Below are 20,877 nucleotides of genomic sequence, written 5' to 3'. Positions count from 1 at the left end.
GCTCAAGTCTCCAGTGCACGTGTGACCACCTCTCCACTCAGTGTATGGGACTACTGGTGGTAGATGACTGCTGTACTACGGTATATTTGGCAGACATTCTCTTCCTCCTCCTCACAATCAGGTTTCTGGCTGTAGGAGTTCAACAACAGGAGTCAGAACATTCAAGAGGTAATTCTATCACCCTAGGATTTGTCATTACTTAAAGAAGTCTTCCTAAAAGTTTTTTTTTTCTTCCCTAAAACAATATACCCACCTATCTCCGCCTTCTCCGGATCCAGCGCTGTTGTGCTCCCCTTCTCAGTGATGTCGCCACTCTTCAGGATCTCCAGGTCACACCCTTACAATTTAAGCCTCTGGATCAGGCATCAGAACGAGGCACCATAAACGTACATTGTAAAAGAGACTCCCGGCTCACACAGAGTGAGCCGGATAGTCTGAAGTGGGTTGACATCAATAAGAAGATCAAGAAGTTGAGGTGGGCATGAGACGTGGTCAACTACATCTTGCTGTAAGCCTCCAATAGGCGTATATGGCCAAAAATGATGTATGACAGAGCACACTGTGAATCCACCTGCATCATTATAGCAGTAGTCTTATCGGCATATACGCCTAAATCTTGTTTTACGGATGAGGAGGGGGGGGGGGGGTTCAGATGTAAACTCACGATGGAGCTACTGAACATAGGAGACAAAGCTATGTGAGCCTAGCCTTAGCCATGGCCTTCCATCACTATATACCAGTTCAAGGCACAAGTGTGTGCCGAGCGGTACAGTTGGCAAAGATACAAAGCCCTGGAACTATTGTGCATGGATCCTAATTACTAAGATCTGTGCATGGTATTTGTTGGGTTTCATATGGCTGCCTAGGCCATGTGTAGAGTAACATTATACAAATCTTAAAAAGGGTGTAATGACAACAAGAATAGTTTAGCATTCAAGTCACTGCTGGCAAATGGGGTAAAACAAGTTATTTGGAGTGTGGAGGAATGGCATCAGATGTATCTATTAGCCTGAGTTTTACTAAACCGCCAGCTATGTACTTTATCCATTGTACAATCACACACTTTCTTAACCGTTACTATGGAGATAGTATATGGGTAATCATTTTTACTGCTGGTGTACAGAACACAGTCAAGGCCGCACGTGGCTGTTAGTAGCTGGCAATAATGCATCCTGAATATAGAAGGTCTGACCTTCCTCTGTTCTGCCAGCAGGCAGCCGGTCAACTTCATACAGTGGCTTGCGAAAGTATTAACACCCCCCCCCCCTGGCTTTTTACCTATATTGATACATTACAACCTGCGTTTAAATATTTTTGTAATCTGATTTGTGTGAGATGCATGAGCACTAAATAGTCTAAGTTGGTGAAGAAAGAAAAATATAAAGAATAAGTTACATTTATGGGATCAAATAACTAAAACTTCGCATGTGCATATGTATTCACCCCTTTTGCGATGAAGCCCCTAAAAATTTCTGGTGCAAGCAATTACCTCCATAAGTCACATGCTTAGTGAAAGGAAGTCCACCCGTGTGCAATCCAAGTGTCACATGGTCTGTCAGTATAACACTTTACCTTTTCTGAAAGGCCACAGAGGCTGCAACACCATAAAGCAAGAGGCACCACTAATCAAACACCATGAAGATCAAGGAGATTTCCAAACCAGACAGGGATAAAGTCATTGAGAAGTACAAGTCAGGGTTGGGTTATAAAAAAATATCCCAATCTTTGATGATCACCGGAGCACCATGAAATCAATCAAATGGAAAGAACATGGTATCACAACAAACCTGCCAAGCGTGGGCAGCCCACCAAAACTCTCGGCCCAGGCAAGGAGTTGCGGAAATGAAGCATATTTTTTCCGCTTCTCCCTGGCAGGAAAAACGCATGCGGATTTTACATGCGTTTTTGCCGCCAGGTAGAAGCGTTTGTCAAGCATTTTTGCATGCGGGTTATCAAACGCTTTTCCAAGCGATTTTAGCATCACTTGGAAAACTGCTTGACAACTTGTTCACACTATATAAATCCCTGCAACCGGCATGGATTTATAGTAGTGTGACCAAGTTAGTTATAAAAAAAAAAGAAAAAAAAAAAAGAATAAAATGGTAAAAAATAATAATAAAAAAAAAGTTTATACTCACCTTCTGGTGTCTTCCCGGTGTTCTCTCCGCCGTGTCCGGTGTGTTGGGCGGCTCGCGGTGGTGTGAAGGACCTGTGGTGATGTCATTGAGCCATGTGATGGGTCACATGACTCAGTGACGTCATGGCAGGTCCTTCACAACAACGGGAGCAGTGCAAGAGAGCGGACGCGGCGGAGAGAACACCGGGAAGACACCGGAAGGTGAGTATAAACTTTATTTTTTATTTAAATTTTTTTTTTACAGTTTCTATCGTACCCAGGTCTGGATGAGAGTCTCCTCTCCTCCAGACTTGGGTACCAACCGCACATTGAACCGTGTGATATCCGCTTGTGCACATGTAGTGATGCGGATGTCAAGCGGTCCAATGCAAGTCAATGGCGGCGATTACGCTACGTGTCCGCAAAATTAATGGACATGCTGCGGATTTTTGAGTGCAGCATAAACGTTGCGGAAAAAAAAGCAGCATGGGCATTGACAGTGCGGCTTGTCATTGAGGACCATGGGGGGGGCGGATTACCATGCGTTTTTGAAGCGTTTACGCTGCGGAAATTCCGCAGCATATACGCTTGTAAAACGCTACGTGGGCACATAGCCTTATGGAAGAGTGGCAGAGAAAGCCTTTACTTACACACAAATTGTATGGCTCGTTTTGAGTTTGCCAAAAGACGTGTGGGAGACTCTCCAAATGTGTAGAGGAAGGTGCTGCGGTCAGATGAGACAAAAATTTAACTTTTTAGTCAAAGTAAACAATATGTCTGGCATCAAACCAACACAGCTCATCACTCCAAGAACACCATCCCCACAGTAAAACATTGTGGTGGCAGCATTATGCTGTCGGGAGGTTTTTTGCCAGCAGGGACAGGGAAAATGGTCCGACTCTAGGAGAACATGGATGGTGCAAAATACAAGGATATTCTTGAGCAAAACCTGTTTCAGTCTGTCAGTGATTTGAGATTTGGACAGAGATTCACCCTCCAACAAGACAATGACGCAAAGCATACTGCTAAAGCAACCCTCAAGTGGTTTAAGGGGAATGTTTTGGAGTGGCCTAGTCAAAGCCCAGACCTTAATCCAATTGAGAATCTGTGGTCAGACTTGAAGATTGCTGTTCACCAAAGTAAACCATATAACCTGAAGGAGCTGGAGCAATCTTACCTTGAGAAAAAATCCCAGTGGCAAGCTCATAGAGACTTATCCAAAGCGACTTGCTGCTGTAATTGCCACGAAAGGAGGCTCTACAAAGTACTGACTTTAGGGGGGTGAATAGTTATGCACACTGAAGTTTTCCTTCACATTAAAAAGAAAACCCAAATGTAGTAGTAGGCATGTTCTTTACATGAACTGATGCAAACCCTCAAAAAAAAAAAAAAAAAAAAAAAAAAAAAAAAAGAAGAAGAAATTCCACGTTGTGAGGCAGCAAAACGCCAAGGGGGTGAATACTTTCGCTAGCCGCTGTAGAAATGCAAATCTTTACTCCTGAATGGGGTTGTATGGTATAAATGTTAAGAATAAAAAAAAACACATGGGGTCCCTTATGGCATTTTAAAAAATAGAATTAGTCCTTACCGGTAATTCGGTTTCTAGAAGCCTTCCACGACAGCATTGTAGGATGTTGTCCACGCCCTATTGGGGGACAGGAACATAGAGAGTTTAAAAGCCCCTCCCCACCGTCAATCCCCAGTGTTTACCAAGATCACTTGAAAAAATGGTTACCTGACAGTTATATGGAATCCATAGGGAGGGAAATTCGTGCTGTCGTGGAAGGCTTCTAGAAACTGAATTACCGGTACGGACTAATTCTATTTTCTCAATACGCCTTCCACGACAGCATTGGATATTTTATTAGGGAGGGACAATAGCTTGTAGGACTTTCCTACCAAAGGCTAAATCCCTAGTGGATGATAAGTCTAATCTATAAGGTTTAGAAAATGTATGAAGGGGAAGACCATGTAGCTGCCCTGCAAATCTGCTCAGTAGAAGAGCCCGCTCTTTCGACCCATGAAGTTGATGTGGATCTGGTAGAATGAGCCTTTAAGGCAATCGGTGGATTCATCTGTTGGTTGTTATAGGCTTCCCCAATTGCCTTTTTGATCCAGTTTGCTATAGTGGATTTAGCTGCCCTCCTTCCTCTGTTCTGCCCTGAGTGCTGTATAAATAGATTCCCATCCAATCTCCAAGACTCAGTTTGTTGAAGATCATAAATGGACAGCTCTGCGGACATCTAGGAGGTGGAACTCTGCTTCCTTTGAATTGGAAGGTTTCTGGCAGAAGAAGGAGGGAAGGATGATTTCCTGGGAACGATGGAAATCCGTAACTACCTTTGGGAGAATGGAAGCGTCCAGGCGAAGCGTAATTCTATCTTCGGTCACATTCATGCAAGGTTCTCTAATGGAAAGGGCCTGTAGTTCTCCTACTCTCCGTGCTGAAGTAATGGCTACTAAGAAGGCAGTCTTATGAGAGAGAGTCTGTATTGTGCTAGATGATAGAGGCTCAAAGGGAGAGAGGGTTAAACCCTTGAGTACCACATTTACATCCCAGGATGGGACCAGAGACTGAATTCTTGGGTGAAGTCTGAGTGCCGAAGTCATGAATCTCTTGATCCATCTGTGAGAGGTCAGATCTTGGTCGAATATGGAACTTAGGGCTGAAATCTGCACCTTAAGAGTGCTGGGTTTGAGACCCAACTCCAATCCATTCTGTAGAAAAATCAAGGATCCGAGCAATGTTGGGATGTGAGGAATCAGGAATATCCGGGGCGTACCATGATAGGAATTTTTTCCATATTTTGCCGTATATCGCATTGGTTACTGGCTTCCTACTCTGTTGAAGAGTTTTTAGAACTTCTTCCGAGAGACCTTTGGATCTTAAGATCTCGGCTTCAGTAACCAGGCTGCCAGGTTTAGCCACTGAGGATTGGGATGGAACAGGGGACCTTGAGAGAGAAGGTTGTTGACCTGTGGTAGTATCACCGGACCCTCTAGGCAAAGTTCTGTGATGGCCTCGAAACAAAGGCCTTTTGGGCCACTAGAATTGTTGCCACTCTCTCTAACCCGAGTTTCTGGATGGTTCTTGCTATCAGCGGTATTGGAGGAAACGCATAGACCAGCTTGAAATGCCAGGGATGGGCTAGTGCGTCCAAATTCATGGCATTGTCTCGTCTGTCCAATGAAAAGAAGAGGGGAAGTTTTGCGTTTAACCGACTGGCAAAGAGATCTACCTCGGGGAGACCCCATTTTGCTACCAGCGACTGGAATATCTGAGGATTCAGGCTCCATCCTCCTGGCTGGATATCTTTCCTGCTTAGAAAGTATGCTTGAACGTTATTTGAGCCTTTCAGGTGGATTGCTGAAAGTGATAGATGTTCTGCCCAAAAAAATATTCGGCCGGCAATCGGTTTTAGGCTGTGTACCTTTGTACCTCCTTGATGATGAAGGGAGGCAACTGTAGTCACGTTGTCCGAGAGAATCTTGATGTGAGAACCCTGGATTAGGTTGACTGGCGCTCTGAGCATTTTTTATACTGCCATTAGCTCCCTGAAGTTGGAGGATCTTGCACTGATCTCGGGACTCCATCTGCCTTGAAAAGGAATCTGGGCCACCATAGCTCCCCAGCCTCGTAAACTGGCATCAGTAGTCACTGTAAGTAGAGGGTCCTGGATCCAAGAAATCCCCCTCTGAAGATTTCGGGAGCTTAGCCACCAAGAAAGAGAAGCTTTTATCCGACCAGGGGTCCTGAACAGTTTGTTTAGTGAGTCCCTTTGTCTGTTCCACGATCTTAGGATATGATCCTGGAGGGGCCTCGAGTGGGCCTGGGCCCACGACACCGACTGGATACAGGCTGTCATAGACCCCAATACAGACATTGTCGCTCTCAACGTTGGATTCTCTTGGCGTCTGAAATTTGAGATTTTGGATCTGAGAGCTGTCTGATGCTCCAATGGTAGAAAGGACATCTGTTTATTGGAGTCCAGCAAGACACCAAGGAATTTCCTCCTTGATGAAGGGAGGAGTTCCGACTATTTTAGGTTTGGAACCCAACCTAATGACAAAAGGGTTTTTAAGGTTATAGAGACGTGAAGATTGAGAGTCACCACTGAAGGAGCGACAATCAACATGTCGTGCAAGTATGGAATTATGCAGACGCCCCGTTTATGGATGAGTGCAATGACTTCTGCCATAATCTTCGTAAACACCCGGGGTGCTGAAGAGATGCCGAAGGGCAGTACATTGTACTGATCGTGAACTGTTATATTGTCCCTGAGGACTGCAAACCACAGGAGCTTTCTGTGGGACGGATGAATCTTTTAAATCTATGGTCGCCATGAAGAAGTCTTTCCCTATTAGGGGAATAGTTGATTTTATAGACTCCTTCTTGAATAGTCTGTATTTGATGTGATGGTTTAGGGACTTCAGGTTGATTATGATGCGTGGGGTCCCTGATGGTTTCCGTATTAGGAATATTTTTGAGTAGTGACTAGTCCCCTCCCGGCCAGGGGGGACCAGAGACACCACTCCCGAATTCAGAAGGTTTTTTAGGGCGACCGATAGAGGAGTTCCTGAGCCCCCCCCCCCCCCCCCCCGAGAAGGAAGGGACGTGACCCTCAGGATCTGAGGGGGGCGACTCTCGAATTCCAAAAGACCCTCCTCAATGGTATTGAGGATCCACTGGCAGGAAGATATTTCCCGCCACTGGGGAAAGAAACTCGAGAGACGCCCCTCTACATGGACCAAGTCATTGCCTGTCCTGCTGCTGGTGTTGTTGCTGGGGTACAAGGATGTTGCGGCCCTTGCCGCCTTTAGGATAGCTCCAGCGCCCAGATTTTCCCTTTCCTCTATACTGTGAGGGGTGACTTTGGGAAGGCCGAAAGGAATATTTTTTAGCCCGTTTCTGTTCGGGAAGGGTTTTCTTCCTGTATGAGGCCTTTTCCAGGATTTCATCCAGGGCTGGGCCAAATACATATTTTCCTTGGAATGGGATGGAACAGAGCTTAACTTTAGAGGTGACGTCCCCACTCCATGTTTTGAGCCATAGTGCACAGCGAGCAGTATTGGACAGGACAGCTGCTCTGGCCGCGATCCGGACTGACTCAGCTGAGGCGTCTGCTAAGAAACCTGTGGCTTTTTGAAGGAGAGGGATGGAGTCAAACAAATCTGCCCTGGACGTGCCCGGAGACAGATGTTCCTCCAGTTGGGTCAGCCATTTGAAGAGGGATCTGGCCACACAAGTCGAGGAAATATTGACTTTGAAAGAGGCAGAGGTTTCCCATGATTTCTTAAGGACGCTTTCCATTTTGCGGTCCAATGGACCCTTTAATTGGGACGAGTCCTCAAAAGGGATGTGAGGTTTTCTGCACTACCCTAGCCACCTGGATGTCCACCTTAGGGACTTCCCACTCAAATCCTTCACCCTCTAGCGGAAATCTATGTTTTAATTCCGAAGGAGTGGTGAGACGATTTTCCGGGGATTCCCATTCCTGTCGGATGAGATCTCTAATTACCTCATGGACTGGAAAACCAGTCTGCTTTTTTGATTTAAGGCCCCTAAACATTTCGTCCTGAACAGAACAGGGAACCTCCACTTCCTCCAGCCCCATAGTGCCTCTAACTGCATCCAGTAGTTCCTCTAAGTCAGTGCTTCTCAACTCCAGTCCTCAGGACCCCACAACAGATCAGGTTTTCAGAATCACCTTAGTATTGAACAGGTGAGAGAACCTGGGGCATTTTTTGATGCCTTGATAATAATTCCATCACCTGTGCAATACTAAGGAAATCCTGAAAACATGGCTTGTTGGGGGGGTCCTGAGGACTGTAGTTGAGAAACACTGCTCTAAGTTGTCCGAGGAAAAATAATATCTACCGGTTTCTACTTTTTTGGCAGGCCCTACGGATGCCAATTCCTCAAAATCATCAGAGGCTGAGCTACTAGCGTCCATAGAGACCACATCTGAATTTAATTCTTGAATTTTTCTCTTCTTAGGGGGAGAGGGCCTGGAGGAGGAATAGAAAGGCAGGGCAGCAAAGGAAGCTTGGACCTCCTGTCTAACAACCTGGACCTCCTGTTTAAAGAGTGATCTGAGCTCCTCTATCAGTGAGGGGTTTTCTTCTCCAATTATTTTGTCCGTACAGGGCCGACAACTTCCTATAGGATGAGGACAGTTTTTTTGTACAGATGCCACATCTACAGGGCTGGTCTTTATCCTTCTTAGAAGCAGGGGCCTTGTCTTCCTAAGAAAGGGGAAGAGAAGGGAACCCATTTAACTAGAAGGAGGGTAGATCTAGTGTCATCTAAAAAAGGAGGCTGAAATAACCCCATAGTGACCACCCAGGTACTACTCACTGTAGCCGAGGGCATGCTGGGCTCTGCAAATGCAGGGATACTGGACCTGTCACCTTCCATGGTGGGAATAGCCTTACCTTTTGGTGTCTTCAGGCAGGTTTTAAATAAAAAAACGTGCCTCCCAGCAAGGGACCTCAGTTCCCTCCCCTTTCCGGTCACTTAAGGGCCAATCCAGGGTTGGTATGGGCCTTGACGGTCCTGGATCAAACATTCAGCGTCCCACGTGGAACGCCCCGACCTGAGCAATGGGACCCGCAGTGACGTCACCCGGCGTGCGCCCAAACGACCTTTCGGCTCCCGAGCGCCCCACCACACATCTCAGTGTGGAACGCTCAGGCCAGAAGCGGCAGGGCCCGCAGCAACGTCACTTCCGGCGCGTGCGCGGGGATGCCCCCTGCGTGCGACGACGTCCGCGCTCCCCAGGCCGCCAGGAAAGAGGAGATGCCGGAGAGCAGGAGCGACCTCCGGCATGAACGATCGCCCGGCTTGCTTTACCCTTTGTGGCAGGAAGCCAGGATGGTCCCAAAAGGGAGCCGCATGAAGGGAGGAGGGAGCACCCTGACCGACCACTGCCCGGCAAATACAGGTAAAAATACAGCGTTGCCCTGCCAGCCCGACAGCACTGCAGGATCTCTCCATGCCACAAGGGGGACAGGAAAACACTGGGGATTGACGGTGGGGAGGGGCTTTTAAACTCTCTATGTTCCTGTCCCCCAATAGGGCGTGGACAACATCCTCCAATGCTGTCGTGGAAGGCGTATTGAGAAATATTCATTAATAATTCACAATAGTCATCAGTAGTAATTGGGAAAAAACACAAACTCATTCTGAACATCATATATCCACGGAGACTGCCATAATCCATTTTTCTTCGGGTGGCTTTCTAGTTACACCAAGTGGGACCGATTCATAAACCTACCACCCTATTTGTTCCATAAAAAACTTTGAAAAAAAAGGGCAAAGTTTCATATTTCCCTGTTTTCCTCATATTTTCATTATAAAGAGAATCTGACAGCAGGATTTCACTCTCCAAACTGTTTATATGCCCATTGAGCTCTTTTAAAAACAAGGCCATCCATATGTTTAGCTAGCCAGTCCTTTCCTCTGTTGCAAAAAACAAAACAAAACAAAACAAAAAAAGCCTTTTAATCAATATACAAATGAGGCTGAAGTGCTTTTGGCATGTGGGAGCTCTTAAACCTCTGTGTCTCCAGGTCTTTCTTTCCCAGCGCTGCCTTTTCCTGTTTGACTGACAATTCCTTTGCTTGTAGTCACACAGCATAGAGGGCTGGAGTGACATAGGCTTGGGAAGAGCTTCCGCATGGTGAAAGCACTTCAGCCTCATTTCCATATTTATTCAAATAGCGATTTATCAGTAATGGAGGAATGGACTGGCTAGTTAAAGACATGGATGGATTTGTCATTGCAAAAGCTACTTGTACATATAATCAGTTTGGGGGGTGAAATCCTGCTGTCCGATTCCCTTTAAAGTCTGTGGCTCCGATGGCAGAACGTCTGAATACTGTTTTACAGGTATGGAGGCAAAAGCCCCCAACGGAGCGAGGAGGAGGGACTAGAAAAAGGTGCGAGACCAGCTTAAGACTGATTAGGCTGCCCCTTAAATATCCAACCCCTAGTATGTGAAACCCTTGGGGTACATAGACAGGGAGACAATAAGTTGCTGATTTTCCACAAAGGCAAAAACTGCCCCAAATAGTTAGGTTTTTGTTGTGGATTTTGTTTCAGAAATGCTGCCAAAAGACTCCGACTTCTAAATCTGCCGCATTAGCAATCTACTTAAATCCAGCACCGAGGTCCCTTTACATTGTAGATTTTTTAATATTGTACTTTCGTGCTACTGTAATATCCTGAAAACTTCTCGCCGGCAAGAATTCCAGGAGGTAGTCAGGGCCCCCAGAAATCTGCTGCGTCATCTTTTGGGTAAATTTTCATAAATTTTATGATTGTTTTGCCAGACTTCTATGGAAACCCATCATAGCTTAGTAGTCATGCAGACACATCTGTTCTTATTCTTCATACTACGTTTGTAATTGTGAAAACTTTTGTTGCAGTTTTTGTAAACGGTGACCAATGTCTCAGTTAAAGAATAGTCAATCCGTACATTTTGTACTGAAACGCCGTCTACTTACGTGAGCTCTTTGCTTAGGACGATGTTTATTCGTTCCTTTAAAGGCCGATTCTTCTCTGGAATAGAGAACCAGGTTTTTCTCCCCATGATAACTACATTTTGCTTTCCTGTAGGAGAAGAACACAGTATTTTCAGTTGAGCACAAAAATTAAGATTTCTGTAGAAATGTTCTGCTACACTGCCATTTTGTGGAGATTAAGTAGAACACCATTACACATCTCAATATCATTTATTATACAAAAAAAAAAAAAAAAAAATCTAGAAAAAAAAAAGGTAATATGCTACAGTGACCATGACTGCATCACCAACCAAAATTAACAAAAAAACACAACTGTTTTTAGTTACTCAGGAAACTGACCAAATACACTGAGTGCGAATCAGACTAAGGTCTGATTCACAGTCATTTTTTTGGTCAGTGTTTCCTGAGTAACTAAAAACAGTAATGATAAAACCACATGGAGAAACACAATTAGGACTTGTTCACACAACAGTATTTTTCAGTCCTAGTGCTGACCGTGAAAAAGACAGAGCAGATGAGCAATTTTTTTTTCCACTGACCAAATCTGCGTGAAAAAATTGAATAAATTGCATCATGCACCAGTTTCTGCTATAAAACGGAGGTTCAACAATTCAAGTCTATTAATGTGTATTCAAAAAAAAAATTTTTTTGGCCCAGTTATCACAACACATGTTTTTTGATGCGGTTTTGATGTGGTTTTTAGCTAAAATATGGGGAGTAGTAGTGAAAATTTGTTTTTTGATTGCTTTAAGAAAAAAAGTGATTTTGGCACATACCATTATAAAGATGAGCATAAATAGCAGCCTGACCAGGGTTGCAAACACTTGGCATGCTGGGCACTTATGGCATTTACAAGGACTAGCCACCGGTCACATCATGGGCCCTTGTGAAGGCCAGAGACATCAAATAGCAGAATTTCACAGGACCCTGGTCTGGATGCCAGAATACCTACATGGATGGCAGATCAGGTCCTACGAATCTGTTTGCTAAATTCTATACCCTGAAGTGTGAACAAGAAGATGGTTGTGAGCTCAATCAAAAGTATATGTTGGCAAAAACTCCTATCATATAATTTAACACCACAAGCCCCATTCACTAGATCAGGGGTTTCAAACTCAGCCGGGTAAATGGGCCGCACATAGAGAACAATTCAATTTGAAGGGCCACGTTTTTTGCAGTAGAAGATCACGTTTTCAGTTATACTATTATTTTTCTATGTGACTTTCTGAAAAATTTTTTTTTTTTTAACATGTTTTTTATTCTTTTTAATGGTGTTTATCAAATGGACTATGATACAGATCTCTTCAGTTTTTACATAAACAGCATTTTTAGTGGCCAGATATTTTTCCGGTTTATTTTTCATACTTTATTTTGAATCCCTTTTTTTGTCCCCCAATCAGCCGTATACAGTAATATTGTTTTACAATTAGCCACTTATTGTAATTCCAGCCTCCATCCTGTAATGGTCCCCCATCTCAAAACAATGCCTTCATCCTGTAATGGTCCCCCATCTCACAGCAATGTCCCCACCCTGGTCCCCCATCTCACAGCAATGTACGTTCTAGGACATACATTCAGTTGGAGAGGTGCAGATGTCGGTGGCCCCTGACGAGGGCCGAACAATTGAGCGTCAAGGGGATGCGTGTTTGAGACCCCTGCACTAGACGTTCTTACGGCCTCTGTCTGGCTGCTATGTGCCTGCATAACGTTAATTCAACTATATAGGGAGGAGACGCTACACTCCCCCCCCCCCCCCCCCCCCTCACCCACCCATTTACCTACAGAGGGTAACCACAAAAAAAAAAAATTACCATCACTCACTCTGGATGGCGATACCTCTAAATTATCATCATTGGATGCACAGATGATGGGTTTATGCCTTCTCTGCCAGCATTGTAAAATAGGCCAGCCATCACTTATCCCAATATACACAGGGTATTGTGGCACAAAATCGGATCACCGTTTAGAACCCCAAATGTGTGAAAAGTGATGAAAGGAGCGCCCGTCTGCACTGGGCTTTAGACGCTCAATCATCTCTAGAATAGTCTGGAGATGCCTGAATGATTTTCGGCTAAATGACATTTGACAATGAGGAAAAAATAGGAAGAGGGATGTAGAAGTGTCGGCTGTGAGATACACCACTCACCCTTCACACCGGCATTGTCCATGGGCAGGGGCTAAAGCCGGAGATCAGGAATGGACCTTGTTTCTAGAATTTTTTTATGTTATTCTAGTATTTCTATCTACGTTAGGGCCTTATAGTTGCACATGAAGTTGCACATAAATTAGAAAGTATTATGATTATCTCCCTGCAAGCAATAACTAGTTAGTAAAGTCATAATAAGTGATAATCACAGGGTCAAAATACGGTAATAAAAGGCATTCTTGTGTTTGCAAAGTGCTGACATGTTCTGGATGTCGGTCTGCAGGGACAAGTTACCTTCAGCTGTAGGGATCATAGTCAGCCGCTGGAAGTGCTTAAACTCATTCCTGAAAACAAAGGAAAACAACAGTAAAGACTACAGGACCAAATACAGTTATAGCAGCCAGTACAACCATTATAAAGCCAGTACAACCAGTATAGTGTGTGACCACGGTGATAAGCGCACCCAGTGCTGGTCACAGGGGAATATGTCCGCTCTGGCACTGTATAATGATCAGTCATGCTGAATGTCGCTCTCCCACTCCCCTCGCACAGACCCCTGTAGTTACACTCAGGGCTGTGGAGTCGGTAAGCCAAACCTCCGACTCATACTCCTCAATTTCCATGACTCCGACTCCCTCATACATGGCTCATGTTTAAGAGAAATTTACTGTAGCACAGATTCATCTCAGCTAAAAGTCTAGACCAGGGGTCTCAAACTCAGCTGAGCATATGGGCCGCACACGGAAAAACATTTAATTTGGGGGGCCGCATTATTTGCATGACAAAGTGACATTTTTAGTGATACCATTTTATTTTCTATACACCTTTTGAACTGCTCCTCATCTTGCAGACATGGTCTCCCATCCAAATCCCCCATATTGCAGACATGGTCTCCCATCCAGGTCCCCCATATTGCAGACATGGTCCCCCATATTGCAGATATGGTCCCCCATATTGCAGACATGGTCTCCCATCCAGGTCCCCCATATTGCAGACATGGTCTCCCATCCAGGTCCCCCATATTGCAGACATGGTCCCCATATTGCAGACTTGGTCTCCCATCCAGGTCCCCCATATTGCAGACATGGTCCCCATATTGCAGACTTGGTCTCCCATCCAGGTCCCCCATATTGCAGACATGGTCCCCCATTCTGGTCCTTATCTTGCAGACATGTCCCCCATCCAGGTCCCCATGTTGCAAACATGTCCCCCATCCAGGTCTGCCCCACATACTGCGCACAGGGTCCCCGTCCCCCCAATACTGCGCACATGGTCCCCGTCCCCCTAATACTGCGCACATGGTCCCCGTCCCCCCAATAATGCTCACAGGGTCCCCATCCCCCCATACTGCGCACAGGGTCCCCGCCCCCCCATACTGCGCACAGGGTCCCTGTCCCCCATACTGCGCTCAGGGTCCCCGTCCCCCATACAGCGCTCAGGGTCCCCGACCCCCATACAGCGCACAGGGTCCCCATCCCCCCATACTGCACACAGGGTCCCCTTCCCCCCATACTGCGCACAGGGTCCCCTTCCCCCCATACTGCGCTCAGGGTCCCCTTCTCCCCATACTGCGCACAGGGTCCCCGTCCCCCCATACTGCGCACAGGGTCCCCGTCCCCCATACTGCGCACAGGGTCCCCGACCCCCATACTGCGCACAGGGTCCCCGACCCCCATACTGCGCACAGGGTCCCCGTCCCCCCAATACTGCGCACATGGTCCCCGTCCCCCTAATACTGCGCACAGGGTCCCCGTCCCCCCAATAATGCTCACAGGGTCCCCGCCCCCCCATACTGCGCACAGGGTCCCTGTCCCCCATACAGCGCTCAGGGTCCCCGACCCCCATACTGCGCACAGGGTCCCCTTCCCCCCATACTGCGCACAGGGTCCCCTTCCCCCCATACTGCGCACAGGGTCCCCGTCCCCCATACTGCGCACAGGGTCCCCGTCCCCCATACTGCGCTCAGGGTCCCCGTCCCCCATACTGCGCTCAGGGTCCCCGTCCCCCCCATACTGCGCACAGTGCCCCCCCCATACTGAGCACAGGTCCTGTGTGCTGTATTTCACATGACAGATAAAAAAAAAGATTCTCACCTGTCCTCCGTTCCCTCGGCGTCCTTTCTGCACCTGTGGTCCGCAGGCACAGACCCCGTAACGATCGCGGCTCTCTCCAGCAGCCGCCGACATCAGCGCTGTAATGCAATGTATTGCCGCGCAGAGACCGGCTCTCTGCACAGCAATACCAGTGCCAGCCGCCGGCCAATCAGAGGCCAGCAGCAGACATCTGCGTCCCAGCGCAGCGGCGTATGACGTCACTGCCATGCGCAGATGTCAGCTGCTGGCCTCTGATAGGCCGGCGGCTGACACTGGTATTGCTGTGCAGAGAGCCGGTCTCTGCGCAGCAATACACTGCATTACAGCGCTGATGTCGGCGGCTGCTGGAGAGAGACGCGATCGTTACGGGGTCTGTGCCTGCGGGCCGCAAGAAACAGCCGGAGGGGCCGCATGCGGCCCGCAGGCCGCGTGTTTGACACCCCTGGTCTAGACCCTTAGATCAGGAATAGGACAGACATTTATAGGACATTTCATAACTTTCCCAAATTCTTATGAAAAAATATTCCCCACAAACTGCTTTGAATTACTGTACCCAATTTATTACATATTTTAGGAGTCGGAGTTGGTCCATTTTAGACCGACTCCACCGCCCTGGTTACACTGAAGCACAGTAATGCAGTAGATACACTTGTGTATATGGTTCCGTCTGATTGTGGCTTTAAATTTTCGATATTTCTTATAACTCTTTGAAACCCACTTAACTCAATTAGAAATCTACTGGACACAATTAAACACTTCTCCAAAATTTCATATTACAAGATTAATTTGACTAAAACCCAAGTCTTCCACCTAAACCTTGATCCACAAATCTTGGAAACTCTTAAAATGGAGTTTGAACTGTCCTGGGAAAATAATAATATCAGCTATCTTGGAATAAAACTCACCAAACCATTAACATCAATCATAGACACAAATTTAAATGATATTTATAAAACCATACAGATCGACATTATGCATATAGCTAAACAAGAAGTCTCCTGGCTTGGCAAAATTAATGCCTACAAAATGAGCCTTTTGCCAAAACTCCTATACATCTTTAGATATATCCCTTTATTAATCCCAAAGAAGTGGCTACAAAAACTTCATACATAGCTGGTCACCTTTACCTGGGCTAAAAAGAAAGTAGCTAGGTCTGTCCTAGAAAAAAACAAAAAAAAGAGGTGGACTCGCCTTGCCCAACTTAACTGCCTACTACCACACCACCTTAGTCAAACCTAGCCAGAATTGGTGGGCAGAAAATGAAAAGCTGACCTGGATGGCCCTAGAAGAACCTTTGAAACCCAGTGGCAGACTTAGCCTAATCACCCTCTCCTACTTATGCCACAAAACTAAGAGACTTCCAGAAGAAATCACAGTTAAATCTGCAATTCTCTCTTGGAGATTACTACTAAAACTATCTCACAAAAGTTACCCCATGGTTTCTCCAACCTGGATAGTTGTAGATATTCTTGAACTGTTATCCTCAAGAATCAAACTAGATTCACGAAAGAAGTCAGGCATTAAATTTATCTCATATAATGGATGACAAGAAACAACTCATACCTTTTCAATCTCTTAAAGATAAATTCAAGCTCAACATTCAAGAAAAGACATGGAAGAAGATTCAAAACATCCTCAACTCTCACAACCTAAACTTTTTTCTCCCTCAAAATCTAGCTCAGATGTTCAAATACCCACAAACTCCCCTTTTCTGGAAAACTGGTCACATTTATCAGAATTTCAACCAAGACACTTTCAACATACAACAAATATAGAAGCATGGAAAAAAGAACTAAGTATAGAAATTACGACCGATCTTCTGCACAAAGTCTTCGAATCTATCTATACTGACATTCCCTGCTCATCCCTTGTAGAAACCCACTACAAGATCTACACACGCTGGTATTTTACTCCGCTAAAACTTCATAAAACTCAGAACACTAACTCCCGCCTTTGCTGGAGGAATTGTAATGCTACTGGCAGTCTGACATCCTTTGGAGCAGTAAAGCTCTTAAATCATACTGGTCTGGAATTGAATCCTTAATAATATCACAGGTTTAAACATACATCTTTCACCAGAACTGGTGCTCCTCCTTTTGGGCCTTGAAACCCTCCCATGCAGATACAGACCTATCATCACTCATATACTCCTTACAGCAAAAAGCAATATTGCCGCCCTTTGGAAAGACCCTCTTCCCCCAACTGTGGAAAAACTATAGAAAAATTAGCATGCCACAACACGTATGAATATACATACGCCCTTAGAAACAATCTTTTAAAAAAATACTTCAGAAAATGGGAGGATTGGAACTCTATTATGATTCCAAAACATTCACCGTAGAGACCTTAGCGTCGTTTAAGACTATATTAGTCTTCTCAATCTAACTCGACTCATCATCCTCATTCATCTAACTGTATCTAACTTACAGGATAGTCATAGCGGGCATATCGTGTCCTAATATCACCATCCGATTTTCCCTTCCCCCTTGTTTTCCTGAAACATTTCTGTGTACTTCCAAATATGTAACTAGTTATCTTTGTATACCTTGGCAACTTATGTTATGAACGAATCAACCAAGTTACCAGTCTATAAAATGCACCTATAAGGCGCGGCGCAGGGGGGCAGGGCACACGCGGCGGGGGCAGGGCACACACGGCGGCGGGGGCAGGGCACACACGGCGGCGGGGGCAGGGCACACACGGCGGCGGGGGCAGGGCACACACGGCGGCGGGGGCAGGGCACACACGGCGGCGGGGGCAGGGCACACACGGCGGCGGGGGCAGGGCACACACGGCGGCGGGGGCAGGGCACACACGGCGGGGGCAGGGCACACACGGCGGGGGCAGGGCACACACGGCGGGGGCAGGGCACACACGGCGGGGGCAGGGCACACACGGCGGGGGCAGGGCACACACGGCGGGGGCAGGGCACACACTAGCAGCATGAGGTCTTCTGCCACAGGCTGGTGTGTGTGACAGGAGCTGCTGCCTCTGTAGGAAACCACAGGATGTACATGAGACAATGTGATAGTAGCAGCGGAAACCTGGGACAATGTATGGGGTGATGGAGGCCCCGGCTGACACTGCCGTACTGTACACACCTAAGAAGAGGCCACGGTAACGTCCCCGCCTTGCCGATGCCCTGACCCGGAGGACACACGGCCACCACGGAGTTCAGCAGCAGGTTCCTCATCCTGGGGCCGTCACTGCTGGATGTCGCGCTGTGCGCATGTGCGGGGAGGCGGGGCGTGTGCGGACCTGTGGACGGAAACACACGCGTAGTCGGACGGAACTATAAGTCCCAGGAGCAGGCGGCAGTAACAGAAGGGTTTCGTTTTTCGCGCTATTACTAGGCCCCGCCCAATAGCCATTACAATGCCGCCACCTGTCTCCACCAGCCAATCAGCGCTCATCACCGGGCAGTGGGCGTGGTCTGGTCCCTTCAGTGCCGCTGCTGCTGTCATCCCCTACTTGGAGGCTGCAGCATGCGGCGGCAGAAGTCAGGCGGCTCCCGGGGCTCGGGCCTAGCGCAGCCGGTCATCAGCCACTTCTTCAGACCTCAGGGCGGGGATCGATCACAGACAGCCGGGTGTGCTCAGGTCAGGGCGCTGTGGTGTGTGGGCTCAGTGACCTCCTGTACATGGCTGCTGCCTATGTGTGTGCTATCCTGGAGCCCGTGCTGCCTGTATGCACATGGGGGGCTGCCATGGCAGCTGGGGTCCGTCCCTGGTTTCCTACTTATATTGGGGACAGACAGTATTTGGTGCATGGTGGTATTGAGCCCTCAGAGTCACCTGATCTCACCCCCAACAATCACTGCAGTCAGATAAGGGGGCGCCCCCTCCGGCAGGTAGACGGCACTGCCTGGTCTCAGCGGCACTTCTATGGGGGAACACAAGTACTCAAAAGGGATCAAAATATATTAAAGGGACCTCAATGCCATAACTGTATCAATATCAACAAACAGGCCTTAAAAAGCCCGGACCACCAAAGTATTTTTTTAACAAAATATTTTATTATACACATAGATAAGACAGTTTTAAAACAACATAGAACTGCTAAAAAGAGGATGAGCCCTCCACACAATAGCCAATGATCACTGGTTACCAATGTATTATCTTAAACATGATTACATAATAATCCAACGATTATTTATTGCTAATATATTATGCTACATGTGATCACAAAATAAAGTACATATAAATAAATTAGAGCAGTTTAATTGAAATACTCCAAGTTTATTTTAAAACCAGACTGTTCATAAAGTGATCCGTGCACTGAGCAATGAATGTAAAAGTATTAATCATAGTGGATACTGAGGCTGCAACCGTATAAAGTAATACAAACAATAGATTAATCTGTATAATATCACAAAGTGCCTGGAAGTCCGCAGTCTGTCAGGATAACAATATAGGAAGATATGAAGGAGTATACTACTCTATCCATGTAACACCTAAAGCATTGGAGTGGGTGCAGAGAATAGAATCTATAGTCCACTGATCCCACTTTGTGATATTATACAGATTAATCTATTGTTTGTATTACTTTATACAGTTGGTGGGGGGGGGGGGAGCATTTGTGTCCTGCTCTCCAGTGCTTCAGCCAAAAACTCCCGTCCGACCGTCAAGAATGGGGGTTCAGATGTGGTCTGAATGCTGCCCGAGGCTCCTTCAGATGCCTGTTCTTCACATACAAGTTGTTTCTGCGTTTTTCACTATGGAGATGTTCACATGTCTGTTCTTATCCCTTTTTTTGTTGATTGAGTAGTCTACGCAGACTCATGGAGGGCTAACTGGTTCCGAGTGTCAAATCAAAATTGGGATGTGTGAAAACATCAGACATTGCTCAGATGTCCTCCTTGTGCTGACTATTCTTCACAGACTGCCAGAAAGGTGGAGAAACGCTTAATCTATTTTTTTTTTGTTCCTCATCTGAGAAAAACTGATGAAACACCGAACATGGCTTAAACTCTGCTGAAAATCGAATGAAACTGAACAAAATCCCTGCTGAAGCTCGGATCGATCTTGTCGCATGTGAAAAAAAGCGCAAGTCTGAATGATAACGTCACGTGTGTGGGATCTGTGTACTGTGGGGTCACTTCATCATCAAAAAGATAATATGGACAGGTCCATATACTATATAGTGTCCCTGATGACACACGTACGATAAGCACAGTCACAAGTTCAGCCTTATTCTTAAAGCGTATTCATATGACTGTGATGTACGGACGGGCCGGGGGTCTCCAGACCCGAACTTGGCAGCCTCATAGGCATATTTGAGACTGTTGAGTCCAGGTCGGAAAACCGTCTGCCGGTCCAAACATAACAGGCGTGTGAATTTACCCTTACACTTGAGAATGTGTGCAATTCCAAAGGAAGCCATGGGCAAAATTCAACATAATTGTGTTTTTGAGATCACAATTACAATGTCATGTGACCACATAGAAATACCTAATGGTTGATATCGTCCAGCATTGGGCCCTGTTCACACTAACGCACACATGTCAAACTCTGGCCCGCATGCGATTCTATTTGGCCCGTGACGCTGGAACCGCCCCCCATTATACTGTATGGAGGACTATGTGGGGCCCATAATACTGTATGGAGGACTATGTGGGGCCCATAATACTGTATGGAGGACTATGTGGGGCCCATAATACTGTATGGAGGACTATGTGGGGCCCATAATACTGTATGGAGGACTATGTGGGGCCCATAATACTGTATGGAGGACTATGTGGGGCCCATAATACTGTATGGAGGACTATGTGGGGCCCATAATTCTCTATGTGGGACTATTATACTGTGTGGAGGGTTGTTAATACATATCTATGTTGGCCCACAACTTTGTCCAAATTTTTTATTTTGGCCTGTTCTGTATTTGAGTTTGACATCCCTGCACAAATGTATTCTTGGACTGTCCTGTCCATGTGCTTAATAATGATAGTTAATGTGCTAGTGCACAAGCAAAAACCGCAGGACTTGTATGTTCTGCTC

General features: G+C 46.4%; 2 protein-coding genes across 4 annotated transcripts in view; one reads left to right on the top strand and one right to left on the bottom strand.

The window, feature by feature from the left end:
• Positions 1-18,241, bottom strand: part of DHFR (dihydrofolate reductase) — a 56,348-nt gene extending 38,107 nt beyond the window's left edge. Inside the window, exons 1-3 of the mRNA XM_073679282.1 lie at positions 17,983-18,241; positions 13,083-13,132; positions 10,625-10,730 (exon numbers count right to left, since the gene is read on the bottom strand). Coding sequence (XP_073535383.1) covers positions 10,625-10,730; positions 13,083-13,132; positions 17,983-18,074 — 248 coding nt within the window. The 5' untranslated portion in view covers positions 18,075-18,241. The remainder of the gene's footprint in view (positions 1-10,624; positions 10,731-13,082; positions 13,133-17,982) is intronic.
• The window catches only part of MSH3 (mutS homolog 3), a 252,919-nt gene continuing 250,241 nt past the window's right edge, over positions 18,200-20,877 (top strand). The window contains exon 1 of one of the 3 annotated variants that reach the window (XM_073679269.1): positions 18,200-18,480. In XM_073679269.1, coding sequence (XP_073535370.1) covers positions 18,367-18,480 — 114 coding nt within the window. In that variant the 5' untranslated portion in view covers positions 18,200-18,366. The remainder of the gene's footprint in view (positions 18,481-20,877) is intronic. The other 2 variants (XM_073679248.1, XM_073679259.1) reach the window with 2 other exon arrangements.

This window comes from Phyllobates terribilis, unplaced genomic scaffold (assembly GCF_046119375.1).
Source record: "Phyllobates terribilis strain yellow unplaced genomic scaffold, ASM4611937v1 Scaffold_1__5_contigs__length_1240528914, whole genome shotgun sequence".
NCBI classification, from domain to species: domain Eukaryota; kingdom Metazoa; phylum Chordata; class Amphibia; order Anura; family Dendrobatidae; genus Phyllobates; species Phyllobates terribilis.
This window is presented reverse-complemented; position numbering and strand designations above follow the sequence as displayed.